Here is a 15,441-nt window from a genome sequence, read left to right on the forward strand (position 1 = left end):
TTGGAGTAGCTTAGAAAAACACCAGGGAAGATGAAATTTGAACTTGGCTTTGAATAAATGAAAGATCTCCAGTTGGCAAAGGAGGAAGGGAAGCATAACAAGAACAGGGAAAAACATTTGCAAGGCCAGGGAGTTGTTAAAGATAATGGCATATTCAGAGAACTGAGAAGTTCAATGCAATCTTTAAAAGCCTCTCTGATAGTTATAATGCCTTACAGCTACTGCCCTCTGTCTTGCCTCCTTCTCCTCAACCAAGCTGCTTAAAAATGTTGCCTCCACTCTTTCTCCGTTTCCTCACCTCCCACATGCCCCAACCCACTGCAATCTGGTTGCTTTTTACCATGATCAACAAATATCTCCTTGTTCTTAATCTAATGATGCATTTAAATCCTTTTCTTGACTTCACCATAATATACGACACTGTTGTTTTCTCCCTACTTTTGTAATGCCCTCCTGCATTGGCATTAAAACCATACTCTCCTGGTGTTGTAGTTAACTCTTGAAAAATGCTCATCATGGGACCTGAGACCTTCTGTGTCTACGTCTAACAATAATCTACGTGTTATGGTATCTCTTGGAGAACATATGGGAGTAACGCCAGAGGACAGTTTCTATTATTCTTCATCAAGACATACAAATTCTACATAGTTCCTCCAAAAAGCCAGGTCTCACCCTTGTAAGTTGGGGAAAGAACAGGCCACCTCTGTAATTTTTATTTTAAAAACCACTTCATGTTTAGAAGTCATAGCTATTTGTTATTTACATACAAAAGGATGAGCGGGGTAGTGGTAAGGAATGCTCCTCCCCCAAGGCAGCCAAGTGAACTATGACTGGATGTACCTAGTTCCTACAGCCCTCCCTCTGGCAGAAGGATAGTGGATGGAGTCAAACCAGTCCAACTAATTTGCACTCTTTTCTGAAACTATTACCCTATTCCCTTGGTGAGATTTTACTGTGGGCAAAACCTATGGTTTCATCCCATTACCAAATGAACCATACCCCCTTCAGCATATAGAAACCTACCTGGGCAGAGGGTGTAACTGATATAGATACTTGACTATTGAACATGGTTGCATCTGATAAGGAAGGAAAGGCAGTGACCTCTGATGTTTGATATTAAGAATCAAGACGCAGTCTGGCTCAGCGAAGGGAAGGCACCTACCTCCATTGTGACAGACAGCCATGATTTTTCCTTCTCAGTCTCCTCTGCTATCTGTTATTCTCTTCTGTTCTGGAGTTTCTATAAAAGCATGATGGCCATTTCACTTTAATCTCTTGCCTTGTACAAGTTAATGGATGTCCATGGTTTCAACTATCTTTGGATGGCTCCCAAACCATCTGTACTCTAAGCCCTTCTCTTGGACGCAAGGTCTATGCCTGCTACCTAGACATCTCCAATTAAATCCCTCACAAAGATCCCACCTCAAAATGTCCAAAACATAGATATTCATCCTGTAAACACCCGAACCAAAGCAAATAAAACTCTCTTTCTTAGTTCATATCCCAGTGAATGGTACCACCATCCACCCAGTACCCTCAAGCCTTCATCCTATACTTCTCCTTCAACTCCTACCTCCAACACATCACCAAGTCTTGTCAATTCTACCTCATGGGGATCCTTCAAACCTTTTCAGTTCTTTCCATCTTTAGTCCCACGATTCTTGACTTTCTTGCTTGGTATACAACAGCTTTCAAACAAGTTTTTCCTTTTTGCATCCTCTAAGACAAATTATTGGATTACAGAAAATCTCACATGTCTTTTTTATTACCCCAAATTTTATACCCTCAGCATACCTTGACCTGGTAAAAGGAAGACTGTTATGCCCTACAACTAGCAATTATGATTCCACAGATCTGAGAAGGAACCTAGGAAATAACATTTTAAATAAATAAATCCAGCTGAATCCAACACAAGTGTCTATGAATCTCATTTTGAGGAACATTACAAAAATTCTAGGAGGGTGCTGAAAAATATTCGCTGAATGTTCCCTAAGTCTAATTCCTATCCTTTCCAAATATCAATAAACTTCCAATAATCAACTTCTATATTCTGGCTTAAAAGTGAGGAAACATTATTATTTTTGATATATAGTATTTGCTGTGTTTGTAGCAGTTGTCCTTATCTAGCTCTATTTACAAATGGCAACTTATGATAAGGGTTTACAGCTTAAACCCAGTGTCAGTTTTTGATCAGATAAGATCTAGTAATTCTCTAAAACCCCCTATGATGTTAACTACTGAATTACATAATATTCTAATAGCTTTGGGGGTTTCTAGGAGATCATATACTCTGTGTTTTCATAAGATAGACAAGTACTAACTAAGGGGATTGATATGATCAATAAACCAAGGTCATCACTTACCTGACTGCCTGCTTTTTAATAACCTAATGGTAAACTCTAGATCAGATATCTTGATGACTTCAAAGTGTCCATTCTTCAAGGTCTAACCCTACTGCTTAGCAGTGCAAGAGATAACACGTGGGCTGAGGTTGTTAGTCTAGGTTTTAGTACAAGGATTGGTGGCTATACCACTGATGCCTGAAGAATATGCTCACACAGTGAAAATGCTTACTAGTATGGGAAAAGACCTTTGATGTGGACCAAAGAGAAAAGAAAAGAAAACAAAACAAAACATAGAAGAGTTATAAATTGCTTAAATGTGCCTGCCTACTTACCAACTTTGCCAACTAGCTACTAGTATACCCCCAAGTTTACCTTCTTACTCATGAATTTTTTAAAATGTTGAAATAAAAAATCCTTAATTGAAAACATGATAATTAGAATATTTAATTATAATTTAGATCTGCAACTTTCTTTGGACAATTACACTAGCTAATGATTCTGAGACAGCAGTGTGTGTGTTTGCTCTTTTGGTTCTTAATTCTTTTTGCTATGCTGCTTTTTCTTCTCAGGCTAATGTCACAACAAATCTACATCACTGACCTGCACAGGAGAATTTAAGAGTTTAGGTCTTTCTTCTGAGCATGCACACTGCATTGAAATAAGAGTACAGCTAAGCTACCAAAAGTGAAATTAAATTTATTCTATTATTCTGTACTGTACTTGTATTTAACAAGTGCTTCTGTAATACATGAATTAAATTATCTTCGTATCCACTTTTATGTATGGGTAATAATACTGTGAGTATATTTTCCTTTGTATCATAATAATTTTCTTACTTTTATTTAAGAGGAGGACATTTCTTTCACAAGTTTCATTTCCTGACCTGGCCATCTGTACTAATATACATTCAAACTTTTCTCTATTATATATTTTTTTGCTTTCCAAAAGAAGTAATGAGGTTGAAAACCACTCTATGTGTGAGCCTCAACAAAACCAGATCATTTCTCTTCACAAAATGTATACATTTTGAAATTGAGCTGTGTCTTCCGTAATAGATTTGTAATACGAGTAGTGTGTCAGCATATATGTGTACAGACGTTACTCAACTTTGATTTTCTTCTCTAGATTTGGACAAATATTAAACAGCCCCTGCTGAGTGATCAAACTGTCTCTTGACTCTCCCTCAAAATCCTCCCCACATTCCCACACTATCATGTACACCTGTCATTAGTGAATTGCCTTTCAGCGTCAAATCCACCCTCCCTTCCCCTTCTTTATGATGCCGGAGAAAGGCTCTGTAACATCCACCCTTCATCAGTTCACACAGTAATAGGCCTTGTCCTTAAAGAGTGCTGGAGGGAGTACCGATGTCAGAGCAGGCAAGAGGGCTTTTCTTTCTGGTTCTTTCTGGTTCAGGTGCATTTTCAGGCTTGGGCACAGCCTTCAAGGGACCACCATGCTGGGAGTTTGTAGCCACCAGGCAGGATGCTCCTCGGGACCAGCTTCCACACATACCTTCCTATGTTTCATCGCTGGCAGCAGCTGCACTGTCCTGTAGCCACAGCATCCTCTCCAGTGAGCTCTAAATCTTGGCCTTGGAGGGAAGGACTTCCTTCCAACCCCTGAGTTCCTTCACTGTTCGTGATGTTTCACCCCACAAGCAGATGCTGCCTTCTGCATTCGCTAAATCTATATTGCTTAGAGTCTTTTTATTTACCCATCTTAAACTAGTTAATAATTCATTATATTAGATTTCTCCTATTCTAATTACTGTTATGGATCCTTTCCTCTAATTGGACTCTGATGATAAAGTAGTATGTGCCCAGCCTGCAGTCTTGCAGTTAATGAGCCTCCCCCTAAGTTAACTATTGGTAAGACCGAGTAAACAAGTTGAGGAAAGATGGAAATAAAGTGGAAAATCTGACATGACCAAAGAGAATTCTTTAGGACTGTGTTAGGCTAGGTAATTCCAGGAAAGTTTATTAGGAACAGAGTCTGGGGCCCTCAAGAATTTCAAGAACCTAAAGAGATGTTAAATATGTATTTCATTTTAGGAAATATCTCAATATACAAGTGTGCATGTATGCATACATACACATATATAATCCAGAATACACAAAGAAAACTAAAAACTCAAACATAAGTGATTTAAATTTTAAAACTTTAAATGTTGCCAATTACAATTCTACTCAGCTCAATGCAACCTAGGTAGTTTGAAATGTGAGTTCATTTTCATGTTTAATATAATATGTGGTAGTGTCAGCCCAAACTATGAAAGCCTCTCTTGAGCTTGTTAAATTTTTTTTTTAAGTTCTTGGGCTCAATTCACTGAAGAGACCAAGGTTCTGAATTCAATTCAGCGTTAAGAGAGTTTAAATTTGTTCTGTTCTAATGAAGGTAGCATCTGACATCAGCTACCAGCTTTTTATTTGTACTTATTTTTTTTTGCATATGGCGTATTAATATTTAGCTCATTTTAAAGAATGACAGCAGCAAACAGGCATGCAAACACACAACTGCTAGACACATGAGTGCCTGATCATGACTGCTTCACTCAGACTCGGTCCTGTTCCAGTTCTGGAACACACTGTCCTTAACCTTGAGTTCAGTTTCACATACCCTGCTCTGGATTTCAACTTGACATCAGTGGATTCCTTACGCTTAGCTTTAAACCTTGCAGGAGAATTAGGATGCCTTTTCCCATTTGCTGATTTGATTTTTCTCAGAATTTAGAATTTGTAAAAATATATAAATTTCCCAACAAATGCCTGGAAGGAATCCCTGCATGAAAACACTAAGTGATCACAGTTACCTATTTTTACATTTTAAGGTTTATTGAAGGATGATGGACAAAAAATTATAAGATATTTGAGGCAATCATAGTGATTTGACAGACGTAGGGGAAGGATTCCCCCTGTCTAGGTTATTAACACCTCCATCACCTCATATTTATTTATTTATTTATTTGTTTGTTTGTTTTGGGCAAGAACATTTAAGTTGTACTCTTTTCGTCAATTTCAGTTACACCACACAGTGTCACCCTCTATAGTCACCATGCTTTACACTAGATCCTCAGACCTCATTCATCTTGTAGCTGGAAGTCTGTACCCTTTGACCAACTCTTCCCTATTTCCTCCACCCTCCAGCCTCTGGCAATCACTTGTGTATTCTGTTTCTATGAGTTTTATTTTAATTACCCATGTATATGATATAATGCAATATCTGTCTTCTTCTGCCTGGTTTATTCACTTCGCATATGACCTCAATGTCCATCTATGCTGTCAAAAGTGCCAGGATTTTGCTCCTTCTCATGTGACATATAAATATCACACCACCTTTCCTTCCGTATCATGACTAATGTGAATAATGGTGAAGAAACACAGGAGTGCTGATATCTCTTGGAGGTCTTGTTTTCATTTTGGATGTATATCAGATGTGGATTACCGAACAATATGATAGTTCCATTTTTAATTTTTTCGAAGACCCACCATTCTGTTTTCTATAGTAATTACATAAATTTACATTCCCACTAACAGTGCACAAAGATCCCCCTTTCTCCATGTCATTGAACAATATTTGTAACTTTAAAAGACTTTTTTTTTTTTTTTTTTGCTGTGCTCTTGGTATTTGGAAGTTCCTGGGCCAGGGCTCAAACCCATGCCAGAGCAGCAACCCGAGCCACAGCAGTGATGATGCCAGATACTTAACCACTAAGCCACCAGCAATCCAAGCCACACCAGTGACAATGCCAAATCCTTAACCACTAAGCCACTAAGCCACTTAACCACTAAGCCACAGCAGTGACAATGCCAGATCCTTAACCACTAAGCCACCAGGGAATTTCCTTAAAAACATTTTTTTGAGGTATAGTTTATATGCAGCATTACATAAGTTCAGGTGTACAATATAGTGATTCACAATTTTAAAGGGTAGATTCTATTTACAGTTATAAAATATTGACTTATGCTCTGTGATGTGCTGTACAATATATCCTTATAGCCTATTTATTTTATACATAGTAGTAGTTAGTACCTCTTGATTGTGTACCCTTATCTCGCTCCTCCTCCTTTCCCTCTTCCCACAGGTAACCACTAGTTTGTTTGTTCTCTGTATCTGAGTCTGTTTCTTTTTTGTTATATTCCCTAGTTTGTTTTATTTTCTAGATTTCACATATAGGCAGATAAGTGATATCATACAGTGTATCTTGTCTTTTTGATGACAGTCATTCTAACAGATGTGAGGCAATATCTCATTGTGGTTTTGATTTACATTCCCATGATAATTTTAATTTTTTTTAATTTTTATTAAAGTATAGCTGATTTACAATGTTGTGCCAATTTTTGCTGTACAGCAAAGTGACCCCATTATATATCTACATACATTCCCTTTCTTATATCATCTCCCATCATGGTCTATCCCAAGAGATTAGATATTGTTCCCTGTGCTATACCATAGGATCTCATTGCTTATCCATTCTAAATGTAACAGTTTGCATCTACTAACCACAAACTCCCAGTCTATCCCACTCCCTCCTTCCTCCCCCTTTCACAAGTCTGTTCTCTATGTCTCTGAGTCTGTTTCTATTTCCTGATGATTACTGATGCTGAGTACTTTTTCATATACCTGTTGGTCATTTTATGTCTTTTTTTAATTAAAAAAAAAAAAGCTTTTCTTCCTTATTTAAATTGGATTGTGGTTTTTGTTTTCTTTTCTTTTTCTTTTTCTTTTTTACCTTGAATTGGGCCAATTCTTTATATATTTCGATGCTAAGCCTTTATCATATTTATAATTTGAAAATACTTTCTCCCATTTTGTAGGCTGCCTTTTCATTTTGTTGATGGTTTCTCTTGCAGTGCAGAAGATTTTAGTTTGATATAGTCAGTTAGACTTTTTTATTTTTGCTTTTGGTGTCACATTTTAAAATATCATCACTAAGACCAATGCCAAAGAATGCATCTCCTGTTTTCTTCTATGAGTTTCATGGTTTCAGGTATTAACTAACATAAAGTCTTTAATCTATTTTGAGTTGAGGCTACCAGCTTTCTAAATGTGTCGGTAATAGAAAAAAATGATCAGGAGTTCCCGTTGTGGCGCAGTGGTTAACGAATCCGACTAGGAACCATGAGGTTGCGGGTTCCGTCCCTGCCCTTGCTCAGTGGGTTAACGATCCGGCGTTGCCGTGAGCTGTGGTGTAGGTTGCAGACGCGGCTCGGATCTCGCGTTGCTGTGGCTCAGGCGTAGGCCAATGGCTACAGCTCCGATTCGACCCCTAGCCTGGGAACCTCCATATGCCGCGGGAGCGGCCCAAGAAATAGCAACAACAACAACAACAAAAAAATAAAAGACAAAAAAAAAAATGATCAAAGCAAAGAGAATTAGTCTACTCCACTATCACCACTTGAAAAAAGTCACTTCATACATTTTGCTAAAAATTATATTACTGTTTGTCTAAAACCCCTGAATAACAAACATTTGTATGTCTAGGAAAGGTATGTATGTTTACTTTTTTTTTTTTTTGGTCTTTTTAGGGACACACCTGCAGCATATGGAAGTTTCCAGGCAAGGGGTCAAATTGGAGCTACGGCTGCTAGCCTACACAGCAACACAGGATCCAGGTCACATCTGTGACCTACGCCACAGCTCAGGACAATGCCAGATACTTAACCCACAGAGCAAGGCCAGGGATCAAACCCATGTCCTCACGGATACTAGCCGGGTTTGTTACCACTGAGCCACAACAGGAACTCCACTTTTGATTTTTTGAAGTGAAATAATTCACCATGCAAAATAAACAAATGAAAAAAAACTTTAAAATAGTAACTGTTAGCACTAATATTTACTACACAAAATCTACAACATTTTAAACATTGATATTTTGGGGACCTATATCATCTGCCTTTCTGTTTTGGCTGGAATAAAAACACCAAAGGTAACACTATAAGAACCATAATTTATATGGTTTTCTGTTAATTTTTCAAGGTAGTTCCTAACAAAATTCTGACTCTCAGCCCTTGACTCCCCATAGAGATTAGGTTCTCATTCTCACTGTGTCTCTCTAGGATGTGGAAGCATTTTCTAAGACAAGCTGCACAGCAACATGGAAGGACCTAGAAACTATTCTACTAAGTGAAGTTAGACAGTGAAAGACAAATATCATATGGTATCACCTACATGTGGAATATAAAACAAAGAATACAATTAACTTTTTGCAGAACAGAAACAGACCCACAGACATTGAAAAACTTATGGTTACCAAAGGGGACAGGTGAGGGGTTGGGAGGGATGGGCTGGGGGTTTGGGACTGGCCTGTGCACACTGAAGCAAATGGAATGATTGGCCAATGGGGACCTATTGTACAGCACAGAGAACTCTACCAGTATTCTGTGATAATCTATTTGGGAAAAGAATCTGAGAGAGAATGGATATGTGTATATGAATGACTGGGTCACTTTATTGTACAGCAGAAATTACCATAACCTTGTAAGTTAACTCTACTTCAATAAAACTTGAAAAAAAAAAAAAAAACACAGAAATATTATCTTTACTGGGAACCAATAATGTTTGGGATACACACTCTCACTAAAAATATGTCTGTCATCCTTTCAAATTACACTGACATTAATCTCTAGAAAGTATAGAAAGAATAGGATTAACGTTTCAGGTTACAACATAAGATACTGCAAGGAGGTGGAGGGTTACATTGAAAAATGAGATATTTCCTGTTGTTAAAGAATTGTTTCTAAGGCCTGAAGTTGGGGGGGAGGGGACACTTAATCTTCGCATTCTAATTTGAAAGAACTTCAGAGACCTGCAGTGTTAAGCCTCAACCACTTCCCCAAAGTTTGAGGTCATCACCCCTCTTCCATCTTTAGCTATCTCAGTTAATATAAAAAGGAACTATGATGTCAGAGAAGTGGCTTTGGGTGAAAGAAAAACAGCTTTTTAATGAAAAAACTGATATCTATTCCCCAAAGGAAAGGCAGGGAGGTCCCAATAAATTGGATAATTATGGGAATGTAAATTCGTGCAGCCACTATGGAAAACAGTATGACGCTTCCTTAAAAAGCCAAAAATAGAGCTACTATAATGATTTATCAATCCCACTCCTGGGTATATAGTTAGAAAAAAATAAAAACTTTATTTGAAAAGACACATGCACCCCAATGTTCAGAGAAGCACTATTCAGAATAGCCAAGATACGGAAACAAACCAAGTGCCTTCAATAGAAAATTAATTTAAGTGGTATATATACACACACGCAGTGGGATATTACTCAGCCATAGAAATGAAAGAATGCAATACTGCCATTTGCAGCAATATGCATGGACCTAGAAAATTTTATACTTAGTGAAGTCAGAGAGAGAAAGACAAATACTGCTTGATATCAGTTGTATGGGGAATCGAAGAAGTAATACAAATGAATCTATATACAAAACAGAAACAGAGACTCACAGACATAGAAACACAAATTTATGATTACCAAAGGGGAGGGGAGAGAAATAAATTAGGAATATGGGATTAACAGATATAAACTAGTGTGCATAAAACAGATAATCAATGAGGATTTACTATATAGCACAGGGAACTATATTCTATATCTTGTAAAAACCTATAATGGAAAATAATCTGAAGACAAAATAACTGAATCACTATGCTGTACACCTGAAATGAACACAATCAGCTATTCTTCAATAAAAGTTGGCTAATATTGTTTATGAGCATCTGCAAAAGGGAAAGTTTATAGTTGTGGTGTGTTTATCAAGGTGGAAAACCTCCACACTTGTCCTTCCCCTTGGGGTATCAGAGAAAAGGAAGAAATCGGGGACAGATGACATGATGGAGGATGACCAGATAGAAAAATGACAAAGCATCTCTTCTAATTCTCACTCCATGACCCTAAGGAAGGTGGATGAAAAGTAATTTCTACCAAAAATGTCTATAAAAGAGCATCACAGGTAGCAGTAGAAGTGGAAGACTGATTACTAAAATGCTTATGCTTTATCAAGAAATGATTGATAATGTAATCTAGTCCTCTAATTTCTAGCCCCCCAGACCAACTTCCCTCTTCTACTGATGAATAAAGAAAAATAAAGACCAGTTCCATAAAATTCAAGAATATTAAGATGCTAATTTTCTTTAGATTGATTTATATGTACCTACAATGTATGTATATTTACGTAGCTAGTATGAGAAGAAATCCACCTTACTCAAAGCCAATTGAAGGTTTTCATTTGTAACCCTGACCATGACCACGATCTGTAGAAAACAGTTGTCTATGAAATTGTCAGACAATGGAAGTTAAGCAGGGGCCTTCATCTTCAAAAATGACTCTCAGTAATATCATCATTGCTATTTAAACAGTTGTTTACCACACTGTAGCCAGATAGAAGGTTTTGAAAAGAATATAAAATATAAGGGGTCAATCTGAATACTCCAGTTAAAATGGTGCACCACAGACATAAGCAGACTGACACCTTCAACTCTCCATGTATTGGGGTAGATTAAACAGGCATGATACATAAGCTATAACATTTATTCTAAATTACCCACCCACCCCCACACTCTTCCCATTACATCAATAAAAAACTCACCATATCTGTATCTGAGACGGGGCCAAAACTGGTCACGTAGATATTAGTGAAGACTTCAGTAATACTGTCTGATGTGAGAAAAAGAGATTGAATATTGATATTATATAATAAGAACCATAGGAGAGAAAAGCAGTCAAGTACATGGCATGGTTAGAAAGTTTTGTGATATTCGGGAATAGTGCTCCTTCTTTATTTTCAATGTTTACAACCAACAAAAATAACCATATTGCTTAATTACTTCATAGGGTCTCACAATGCTAAATGCCTAGAAGGTTTATGACACTGTTATTTGGAAACTATATCCTACTAAAGCATTTCGTTCTGAGCACACTGCTCAGAATGAATAGTTTCTCAGAAACTATTATAACTGAGGTGGATTATAATAAATGTGCCATCATCATGGAGAATAAAGTACTCTCAGTATGAGCACTGTTTGATGTGGTTCTAAATTTGACCATCAAACCAAATATTTCAGATGGTGTTTCATGATTGCAGAGATATAGCTTGTAGATTGTAAATTAGTATATTAATTTGTAGGTTGTAAATTAGTAAATCAAAAAAACATTGTTAATCATTATAAATAAATATAATTCATATTAATACAAAAAGCTTGAGCATTCAGTGACATAAAAATAAAAGCAAATAACATTCATTAATCACAAGGATAACTCCCAAACAGGTATTGCCTTGTCTTTAAATGTATTTAAGAATGCCTGAACTGCTATGATTAAACTGAATTAGATTTGAAAGTTATGTAGCTTATAAACTGTAATACAATTAACTGGATCACTCTATTAACGAGGTGTTTTAGATCTTTGATTTTAAATAATCCAATGGCAATGAGGAAAAGCTCAAAGAAAAAATTTAGAAATTAAACCCTTTCCATGTTCCTATAGAAAAACAAATGCATTAATTTCTATTGACATGTGCTCAATGCCTCAACTACTAAGTGTCAAATGTATAATTCTACATAAATAATATCATGTAATATTTTAATATTATACTGGATACTAGTTCACAACCATAAAAGAGAGTAAGTCTGGGATATCATACCCACTAAGGTGAAAATAAAAAGTAAAAGGACTTTGAAATAACAGCGTAGATGAATGCTTCCTCTTCAAAGAACTTGAAATAGTATCATCTGCATGATAAATCTAAGAGATTCTCTGTTATCGTCCCAATATATGTGTACACCAATGTATGGAAAGGAAAAGAAATGTTCCCCATGACCCACACTCAGTAGCGTAGATAGAGCCAGGTTTTAGGACCCAAGCAATCTGGCTCCTGATACTGGCTCTCGGGGTACACAAAGCATTATACCACACTCAAGAATTCGTTTGAAACTAAAACTAAAAATGTCTTCTTATTGATTACATATTTCTATTTACTAGAATACCCTGTGCCAAAAAGCACAGATATAATGTTCCAAATAAGTATATCCATTCAACCTCGTTATTTTATATATTATTTTAATTCTAAAAAAGTGGTATTCCTGGAACTTTATTATAATAACTCATTTGAAATACATTTATAAAGTTAATCCTCAGTTGCCACCTGCCCAAGCACCTGCACAGGGTCCACCTCAAGGCTATACAATTTGTTCAGTCACTAGGTCTCTGTGCTCAAAAAAAGCTCTGTGCTTGGTTTACTGTTCTGTTTTTGCTTTCTTGAAATTCTTAACTATGTTTTTAATAAAGAGCCCTGCATTTTCATCATGGACTGGGCTTCACAAATTATGTAGCTGGTCCTGGATCTGAATTACATGTTTTTTCCTCTTACTCATACTAAATCAATCATGCTCTCACATTTATTCGACAAACAATTGAAGAAAACTTTAGTCATTATAAATATTGATTTAAAATGTTCCAGAGGAGAGAAATTAAAATGTTAAGGTAGTCTTTACCCAAACAGAGGCAAGCGCAATTATTCCCCTTAGTCTGGAGTTGTAAAGTTAGAGAAGAGAGATGATAAAAATATGTGAATAGGAGTTCCTGTCGTGGCTCAGTGGTTAACAAACCCGACTAGTAACCATGAGGTTGTGGGTTTGATCCCTGGCCTCACTCAGTGGGTTAAGGATCCTACATTGCTATGGCTGTGGTGTAGACTGACAGCTACAGCTCCGATTTGACCCCTAGCCTGGGAACCTCTACATGCTGCAGGTGCGGCCCTAAAAAGACAAAAAGGCACACACAGAAAAAATATGCGAATACATTCATGCTAAGGATATGAAGACCCTCTGCTTACACACCTAATGGCAAGTAAAGATAAAGAGTAAGAGAGAATATGACCACTGAGTGGCGACAGTGAGGTACCAGCTAAGAATCTATAAAGAGAAAAATAAGATTACCCTCAAGGTTCTAAGCAGTAAGACTCAGAACACATATACGCAAAATTACCTTAAAGAAATGAGTTCAGGGTTTATCGGCTTCATAGACATAGTTTAAAAATGTATGCATTGCAAGGGATATTTTCCTGCCATGCATGTTCAGAATAAAGAAAAATGACCCCAGCCCCAACATTTAAAGAACTCATAAAAGGAGAATTAGGAAATTAGGAAGGAGAATCCAGAGAGGTAGCATAATCGAAGGCAGAGGACAATAAAGTATCCCCAAAAATAGAGATTAGAGTGTTACAAGGGCAGTTTATACCCATATGAAGAATGAGTTATGTAGTCACTGCTGCAGAGAAATGGAGTAATCCGAGGTGTAGAATATTTGCCATATTTAGAGACCTGGGGGCCACTAGTGAAATAAAGAATGCATGCAGAGATCAGCTTGGAGGGAGGGAAGTGGGAGAACACAGAAAGGCTAGTGATGTTAGAGAACCCTTGAGAAGTTTGATTGTAAAGGGGACGAGGACTCCAGCTACAGGGAAAGGTGGGGAAAAGAGACAGTTTTCTGTTTGCTGGTTTAAGGTAGAAGACAGCTAAGCCTCTGGCAATGCAGATGGGATGAACTAAGGGAGTGGCTGAATATCCAGGAGAAAAGATCAGTGAGAGAGGAATATTCCTGAGTCAGCAGGTAGTGTTCTGAGTAAAAGAGACTGTAAAAGAAAGAGGAGGGCATGGCCTTACTTATGTTGGGGCCATGAAGAGAGTGTTGAAAGAAATGGAAGTAGGTTTTTAGGTCTAGTGGCAGGGAAGTTAAGAAAGTTCCTGGACAAGAGAGGCATTCTGAGTAGTGTGCAAAATATCTGTGCACCATCCTTACTCTAATAGATGATGATTCCAAGGCAAAAGTTTGATAGTTTGAATAATTATATTAACATTTAAAATAGTATACATCCAGAGAAGACCAATGGAGCATCTGCTACAACTTCTTTTTTCATATCTTCCGACAATCAGGATGACTCCACCTGCTATAGCGTTCCTGCAAGCACCTATGATTCTCTCTGCCTGGGGGCTTTTCCTGGCTGTGGAGGGCAGAATGGAAATGCAGAGAAGTATGTGCTCCTGAGAACAGTCATCAGCCAATGACTAACAGGAGCTGAAGGAAATATAACTCATCTTTTCCCCCCTCTTAGTGGAGACACCTCTAAGGCATGATCTATACCATTTCCCCAGTGATCTCAGTGGGACTAAACCCCAACTGCCCTCAGCAGTAACATGCTCATCATGGTACCCTGCTTTGGCTGTCCTCCCTTCCCTGTATCACTTTGCCCTCCCTAAGCTGGTGCCTCCTGACATCACTTCCCAAATGACTGCATATCTTAGAGTCTGCTTCCGAGAGAAACCAAAGCCACCTACCAACATCATTCACTTGCTCTAAGAAGAAATAATGATAATTAAGGACTTAGGAAAGATAGTAATTGTATTAAAAGATATCAATTAATTGGAGCTAAGCATCCAAGCCATCACCTATAATGTCTTCACCCCTGTAATTTCGATAGTAACAGTGATATTAATAAGGGCACAAACTCACAACATGGAGAGTAAAATCAAACTGCAGATGATATCCCTTCAAGAGGATCAGGATGCTAATAATTTTGCGCACCATGCATCATAAATAGAATGTCGTGGACATATTTTAAGGCAAGTTAGTCACTGCTGTTTTGCTTCACTCTCTCAGCAACAACAAAGACATTTTGCTTCCTGGGATGATTCCCATAACACCTACATGTGCCATTTGTCATCAGTCAATTTCGTCAGTCAACAAGTACTTAAGTGACTTTTGTGTATGGGCACTTAATGTTCCCTGTTAAAAGTTGAAAACTTTGAATCTGATAACATAACTTGTCAACATTCTACCACAAAAGAATTGCTGGTCCTTGCTCTGTATCTTCCTCCCAGTGGACAATGGACATCTCTGATAAATATAATACCCGTAAAGTCGGGAAGAGGTAAGAACCATAATAAAATCAGCATGAATTGTGTTTTCATACAATTATTTTTATTATTGTTCTAGGTTTTGGCCTTTGATTCTTTGTGATGATTTGGAAACATGAAATATAAACATATATATGTACGTAGGTGTATATATATATTTTGTTTGTTTGTTTTGCTTTTT

General features: G+C 37.3%; 1 protein-coding gene across 1 annotated transcript in view; it reads right to left on the minus strand.

Annotated features, from left to right (window-relative positions):
- Positions 1–15,441, minus strand: part of GABRA2 (gamma-aminobutyric acid type A receptor subunit alpha2) — a 124,543-nt gene that overhangs the window by 66,912 nt on the left and 42,190 nt on the right. Inside the window, exon 4 of the mRNA XM_047798646.1 lies at positions 10,937–11,004. Within this exon, the coding sequence (XP_047654602.1) occupies positions 10,937–11,004 (68 nt within the window). The remainder of the gene's footprint in view (positions 1–10,936; positions 11,005–15,441) is intronic.

This window comes from Phacochoerus africanus, chromosome 10, assembly GCF_016906955.1.
Source record: "Phacochoerus africanus isolate WHEZ1 chromosome 10, ROS_Pafr_v1, whole genome shotgun sequence".
In the NCBI taxonomy this organism is placed as follows: domain Eukaryota; kingdom Metazoa; phylum Chordata; class Mammalia; order Artiodactyla; family Suidae; genus Phacochoerus; species Phacochoerus africanus.